At 35.1% G+C, this 7,744-nt stretch overlaps 1 protein-coding gene across 4 annotated transcripts; it reads right to left on the bottom strand.

Annotated features, from left to right (window-relative positions):
- Window positions 1-296: 296 nt before the first annotated feature.
- LOC141683170 (putative F-box/LRR-repeat protein At3g28410) lies at window positions 297-4,564 on the bottom strand. 4 transcript variants are annotated; one of them, XM_074487858.1, is made up of 5 exons: window positions 4,174-4,557; window positions 3,229-3,373; window positions 2,423-2,590; window positions 1,084-1,320; window positions 297-838 (listed from the first exon to the last, which is right to left on the bottom strand). In XM_074487858.1, exons 1-4 carry the CDS (start codon window positions 4,356-4,358, stop codon window positions 1,120-1,122), a joined length of 699 nt encoding a protein of 232 aa, XP_074343959.1. In that variant the 5' UTR covers window positions 4,359-4,557; the 3' UTR covers window positions 297-838; window positions 1,084-1,119. The 4 variants fall into 4 exon arrangements, with proteins under 4 accessions (XP_074343959.1, XP_074343961.1, XP_074343958.1 ...); XM_074487860.1 differs by having other exon boundaries at window positions 297-1,320; window positions 2,423-2,512; window positions 4,174-4,564; XM_074487857.1 differs by having other exon boundaries at window positions 297-1,320; window positions 4,174-4,556.
- Window positions 4,565-7,744: the final 3,180 nt, after the last annotated feature.

Genomic DNA, 7,744 nt, shown 5'->3' with positions numbered 1-7,744 from the left:
TCCAAGCTTTTCCAAGCTACTTTCAACTCTCATTTCATATGGATTTCATTAAGAAAATTCTTAAAACCATATATGAAAATTTAAGTTCAAATATCATTGAACAATTTGCAATCATTAGATTTTAGGATTAACATCAAGAACATAATTAAATTAAGCTCTAAAATCCTAATTTTCTAACAAACACATATAAACACATATAGATATAACAGGCTTCATATAAAAAGACAAGAATTGTGACAAAAATTCCATATACTATTAAGCACGATGAGGTTCTGATGGGGCAATGGAATTAGGGAGTGCATCAATTAATAATTGTTTAAACAATTGCATACATTAAATAACGGTTCAAACTAATCTATCTGCAGATTTATATCAGTTGTATCTCTTTACAAACAACACTTCCATGACAACTAATAGGAGTTCAAACATAAGAACAGTTCGATACAAAATCTATAAGCATGATACGTCAAAGGTTCTAGAAACTTGAGTACCTGTCAAAAGAAACTATGATAAGGCATTAAAAAACACTTAAACATACGACTAATCCCAGGAAACCTAAGGACTTGACAAGAGATTATCTCCAATGTAGCCAACAACAAGGTTTGTAACCGCAGTTCCAAAAGCTTTCTGAATCTCTTGCATCTTTTCGAAGAGTCTCTAGATCTTGTAATTTTGTTTTTGTATGATCAACACGAATCTGAAACTCTTTTAACTCACTTTTGGCATCCTCAATATGACAGTCAATTGCATGAAGCTCTGAAAGTAGGGGCTGGGAGAACCGGACCTGTTCTATATAGTTCAGACGGCTCACAAGCCAACTCACGTTGAATCCAAATTTCTGCAACTCGGAAAAAACATCTTTATACTCAGCAATCATCTCAGTACCAACATCAGCCATAGAACATTTACTGAGGTGCACAACAGATTTAGCTTCATTGTACAAAATTTTTTGCTTTTAGTGGTGAAGTGCTCAAAGGTTTCTGGGTACTTATTCATAATGATATTGAGCAGAAATACAAACTCTGAGTTAACTTCATGCCCTCGCCATAAACCAAAATTATTATCACACCTAGAAGAGCTCACCCGATCATTGCTGGTCCTTTTAACTGGAGCACCAATTCATCCAACCCTATGAACATCTACTACTGGATTCTGCACCACATGCTCTTCTTGCACCCCCATGTCCACGTTGTCAATGGACAGGGTTTTACGTATTTTTTCAGAATCAACCCGCACCTTGGTTGGAGCTGACAAGGGCTCTTCTAGCATCACATTTTGAGCTGTCACAGGAGCTACCTCTGCGGGAAGAATCATATTGTTCTGGGGAAGAAAACATAAAAATTAGTGGAATTATTCTCACTAAAATTCTAAACTTTTGCATCCATCTATTAGAAAACAAATGTATTTAAGATAATATGATGATATACTATGCAATTTAGGGTAAAAGAAACCCAAGTTCAAGATTAAATAAAACTTTTTAGAAATTCTTTTTATAAATAAAGTTCAAGTGAAGTACGCCTATTTTAAATATTATGGTTTTAACTTTTACGTATTCACAAGTTTAAGCATTAAGATTAGTCATTATTTACAAGTTTTTCTGTGTTCGAATGTGTGGCACAAAACAGGAAAGTGGGTGATGTCATTAATCTTAAGGGTCAAGCTTTTGACAAATTTTGTGTTGTAAACTTGTTTTTCCAGATATTTGGACATGAACTAGCAGGAAACAATGGTGAGTGCCTACTTTATTTACGTTTACAAGTATTTTTGTAATCTAATTTCATAGAATAAATCATTTGATTGATTATTCTCATGTATTACTCAGATTGTATTATCAAATCTAATTGTTCACAACCAATTACATCTCATATAATTGAAAGCTAAATTAGATTATCAATAAGACTATAGTAATTTAGTACAACTTTTTTTTGGTGAAAATATATAGAACATACAAGTACAAAATTAAACAAAAATGCAATCATTCCATAAAGCATTATGAAGCAATATCTAAAGATCCACTATTTCAGGCTCACGTACACTAAATTGAAAACAATACTGTGAAGAACAGATACCTAGTATGGCTGCACCTACAACAATGCCAAAAAGCACAGTCGATTTCAACTTTAAATCTAGAAAAAACAATCATAGAATCATGTTTCACTTAATTATTTTGACATAATCCTACGCTTAGATTTATCAATATATGATAGAAGGCATTGTTTACAACATCTAAAATTTTGTGAAAGAATGTTGCCTAAATGTCATAGCTGTAGTTATACAAAAGCATCCTAAATTAAAAAATCATATTAAGGCAGAGCATGATTGTGAGATGTCACCAAATGCAACATGAATTGTATCTGCCTATAAATTATAAGACAACAGATATTCACTGATAAATCAAGAAGCTGCAAAGATTATTAATTACCTGAGGGAATGCGGTCACAATGGTGGCTTTTGGAGAGCGTCCAAGCAAGTAGCATCTGAGGTCACTGGACATACTTGATTCTTTATACTCCTGTGGTACCATCACATACTTCAAATTACAGAATGGAGAAGAAGAACTGACAAGAAAGTCCATGATAACAGAAAAGGCCTGGAAAGTAACAAAACAATATGATATATGAGGACCTCAAGTAATATCTAGATTTATATTTCAAGTACTCAGCAAAGGTAAACAGCCAGTAGGACACGAGTTCTATTTATGCAGTATTTGATTTTTGCACAAATAAAAATCACTGGATAAGCTGAACATAAGTACAACATGAGTTTTTGGTTAGACCTTGTTGTGAGGCTTCTTATTTCATGAGTTCTACAATACGTAATTCCATAGTGATAACAAGAAGAATAACTTTTTTATTTTATTCAACTACAAAATTAATTTGCAAGGTGGAATACTAAAGCTAAAGGATCCAGTTTACAACTGCTTCAACATTAATTTGCAAGGTGGAATATTAATGCTAATCCAGAACCAGTAATTAGTGCTAAGCTTACAGACAAAAGTTTACGTGAAAGGGGCATTAATGATAAAGGTTGGAGGATCACATATTCAAATTCATGAAAGACCGATGACCAACAAAAGTTCTAAACGAATACAAGGCATGTCCATAATATACTTTCATCAAAGTTGTTAGTTATACAGTCAGATTTATGTAATAACTTCAATAAAAGAAGGAAAATAAATTGGTATGAAATAATGACCATATCGTTAAAAGCTATTAAAATTTAAGTTACCTCAATGGTCTCCAAGTCAAGAGTAAGTATTTTGGCCCCTCCCAGAGCACAGAACATTTCCCTAACCCGGTTCTTCTCCAAAGGTGAAATGGTCTTAACGTGCCGTAAATTTATATTCACGTTCTCTAACTCAGAATCTCCAAATCTGATTTGAAAGAAACCAGTATAACTGAAATTAGAGATTTTCTGAGACGAAAATATAATTTTACCGGGGGCATGATTAGGAATCATGTCACCATCGATTTCCAGGTTCACTATTTGGGGGCAATCTATAACGAAATCAGTCATCATGATATTCCAGTGAGACAAGGTCAGATTCTGTAGACTAAGTGCAGAGAAGAACTTGCTTTTGTCTTCGGGAAATTCAATGGCATCCAGTTGAAGAGTTAATAAAGCTGGTAAATCCCAAACTCCTATTGGCAAGGTGCAGTCTATTAGATAGAGTGTTGTCAAAGCAGGCAAACAAATAGATTCCGGCAAGTCCAAATAATTAAGAGTCAGAGTTTGCAAACAAGGCAGGCACGTAAAATACGATTTGTGTAAGTTGTAGGGTAATATACCACCATCATGTTTCAAGTATATGGTTGTTAAAACAGGTAAATCCCAACACTTTGAATCCGATAATTCACCTAAAATTAGCCTCGATTTGAGTTTTTTATGATAGTAGAACTGAAAGTGCCTAATTTCACAAAATGAAAATCCTGGCGAAATGGGCTGGAAGCTTCGAAATAACCGTACTCAGAAACATCTAGATCAAAAACATTGTGTAAAACAGCATATTCAATATAATTTTCAATCGAATGCGTAGTCGGGGAATTCTGAAAAGCGAGATTCAATTTCAGTATCCGAGATTCATGGTTTCGATGACAGAAAAAACTTTGGAAAAACTCAACCTCGTCAGACCTTGAAAAGTAAATAAGTGGACGGTATTTTACGTCGTCATACCTTAAAAAATTGAGAAACGGGAGCGTAGTCCAAATAAACTTCCATCGTTTCGAGAGAACACTTGTTTGAACCGCTGACTGCACATCGGAAAAGGAGAGAATGTAATGAATGACCTCATCTGACAAACTACCGATTCTGTCTATACCACTAAGTTTATTCTTCTCAGCAATTCTCACTTTCTTCATCTCCAATCAGCCGCCTATTTAGACTACGGCTTTGCCCTGGATCCATTCCATCATATTTCACCATCTAAATTTTATTTTCCCGCCCAATTCCCCCTCTAAATCTTCCCGCGCTTTTATCTGCAGCTAGCCTAGTCATATTTTACTTGTTCTTCTTCAAAAAACACTTGCCCGGATAAAGTCAAAAAAATTATTTTTTGTTGTAATATACTAGCTTTAATAATATTAGAAGGGGCTACTAAATCTAATTGGGAAAGAATGAATCGGAGAGAGATATAAAGCATGTATTAGGATGCTTGGTGCAAGTTTTACATTCACCAAGGTCATGTATTTATAGCCAAGGTGAAGAACAAAATCAATTAATGTATTATCAAAATTTCTACTCCTAAAGTTTAGCCCTACTATTACAATATTTGACCACATGGCAAATCAATTCACAACACTCCCCTTTGATTAGACTGCCTCGTTAAAACCTTGTCAAAGAAAAACCCAGAGGGATAAAAACTTTGAAGAACGAAAAAGAGTATAATCTCCCCTTGAAAAAACTAATCATTCTCTGAATTTTGTTGAAACAAATTTTTGAATCGACGCATTCCAATGTTCTGTCGTAATTTCTCAAAGGTTGAATTCGGTAATGATTTCGTGAATAAATCAGCAAGGTTGTCACATGACCGAATTTGTTGTACATCAATTTCACCATTCTTTTGAAGCTCATGAGTGTAGAAGAATTTTGGTGAAATGTGCTTCGTCCTGTCTCCTTTGATATATCCTTCCTTGAGTTGATCAATGCATGCAGTGTTATCCTCAAACATAATGGTAGGACTTCTAGTGATGTCTGGTAATCCACATGATTCCCGAATATTCTTGATGATAGATCGCAACCAAACACATTCTCTACTGGCTTCATGAATTGCAATGAGTTCTGAGTGATTTGTTGAGGTTGCCACCGTAGTTTGCTTCGTGGATTTCCAGGAAATGGCTGTACCGCAATATGTAAATACATATCCAGTTTGTATTTTACCAAAATGAGGATCTGACAAATATCCAGCGTCTGCATATCCAATCAACTGAGATGTTGATTTTTCCGGGAAGAATGATCCAAAGTCAGTTGTTCCACGAAGATAACGAAATAATGTTTGATCCCATTCCAATGTTTGTACATCGGAGCAGAGCTAAATCTAGCCAATAAATTCACAGCAAATGCAATATCTGGCCTTGTATTATTTGCAAGATACATAAATGCACCAATTGCACCTAGATATGGGATTTCAGGACCAAGAACATCTTCATCGTCTTCTCGTGGTCGAAATGGATCTTTATCAGGCTCTAAAGATCTAACCACCATTGGAGTAGTTAATGGATGAGATTTATCCATGTAAAATCTGTTCAAAACATTTTCTGTATATGTGGATTGGTGGAGGAAAATTCCTGTTGACAAGTACTCGACTTGTATCCCAAGATAATATTTTGTCCTTCCAAGATATTTCATTTCAAACTCTGTTTTTAAGTATATGACAACATTATTAACCTCCGTAGCTGTTCCTACAAGATTTAAATCATCCACATATACAGCAATAATCACAAAACCAGATTGTGATTTTTTGATAAAAACACATGGAGAAATTTGGTTACTAATATACCCATTCTTTTGTAAATAACGACTTAGTCTGTTATACCACATACGACCAGATTGTTTCAGCCCATACAATGATCGTTGAAGTTTAATGGAGTATATATGACGAGGTTTCTTGAACTCATCCATTTTTAACCCTTTTGGGATTTTCATAAAAATTTCACTATCAAGTGAACCATATAGGTATGCAGTAACGACGTCCATAAGACGTGTTTCTAATTTTTCTTTAGATGCCATACCTAATATAAAATGAAAAGTAATTCCATCCAATGATGCGGAATACACAAATACATCATCGATTATGGCTTTACTTCGATCCCATAATTTCATATCATGCACATAATTTATTGAAATTTCGTGATTGTTTAACCCCGTATCTTCAGGGACTGGAATCTCTTCAGGAGATAATACCACTTCAGGGGTATTTGCTTCTTCTGGAGCATGTGCCATTTCAGGGGCAATTTTCTTTATTTTTCTTTTTCGTGGTGCCACATCTTTTGCACCGACCGGTCTACCACGCTTCAGGCGTGGCTTTGATTATGTAACCAATTCTTTTGTATCTGATTTTTGAATTGGTACATCTATTCTGGCTGGAGTATTTACTGCAGGTATATGAGATTTAGTTATATTTCTAGAATTGTTAAATGCGTCAGGCATTTGGTTTGCGATATTTTGCATATGAATAATTCTTTTAACTTCAAGTTCGCATTGACCGGTACGTGGATCTAGAAAATATAATCCTGATGCATTTCATGTTATGTCAAGATTAATTTTATTTGAATGTTTATCTCCCCCTAAGGGAGGAAACATAGACTCGTCAAAATGACAATCTGCATATCTTGCGGTAAATAAGTCTCCGGTTAGAGGCTCCAGATATCTAATTATAGATGTGGAATCAAAACCAACGTAGATACCCACTCTTCTTTGAGCTCCCATCTTCGATCTTTGTGGTGGAGCAATCGGTACATATACAACACTTCCGAAAATTTTGAAGTGAGAAATATTAGGAACTTGACCAAGTACCAGTTGTAGCGGAGAATGTTGGTTGTAGGAAGTTGGTCTAATCCTAATAATATTAGCAACATGAAGTATTGCGTGACCCCAAATAGATGTAGGTAATTTTTCTTTCATCAACAACGGTCTTGCAATAAGTTGGAGTCTTTTGATAAAGGACTCGGCTAACCTATTTTGTGTATGTACATGAGGAACTGGGTGTTCAACTGAGATTCCTACAGACATGCAATAGTCGACAAAAGTTGCAGATGTGAATTCGCCGGCATTATCTAAACGAATTGACTTAATGCAATGATCTGGGAATTGAGCTCGTAATTTGATTATTTGGGCAAGTAATTTTGCAAAAGCATCATTACGAGTTGAGAGAAGACAAACATGAGACCATCTAGTTGAGGCATCGATTAATACCATGAAGTACCTAAATGGGCCAGATGATGGGTGTATAGGTCCACATATGCCCGCCTTGGATCCTTTCTAGAAAAGTTGGGTTTTCAAGCTGAACTTTAGTATGGGATGGTCGAGTAATCAATTTTCCTAAAGAACATGCTGAACATGGAAGGTCATTGTTGGAAAGAACTTTAAAAACTTTAAGAGGATGACCAGTAGAATTCTTTATAATACGACGCATCATAGAGATGCCAGGATGACCTAATCTATCATGCCAAAGTGTAAAAGATTTTGGATCTATGAGTTTGGAAGCAATGACATTGTGTGACTCAATAGTTCTAATTTTCATCATATA

This window comes from Apium graveolens, chromosome 9 (genome assembly GCF_009905375.1).
Source record: "Apium graveolens cultivar Ventura chromosome 9, ASM990537v1, whole genome shotgun sequence".
NCBI lineage: Eukaryota > Viridiplantae > Streptophyta > Magnoliopsida > Apiales > Apiaceae > Apium > Apium graveolens.
Note: the sequence above shows the minus strand (reverse complement) of the source record. Positions and strands in the feature narration are given on the sequence as shown.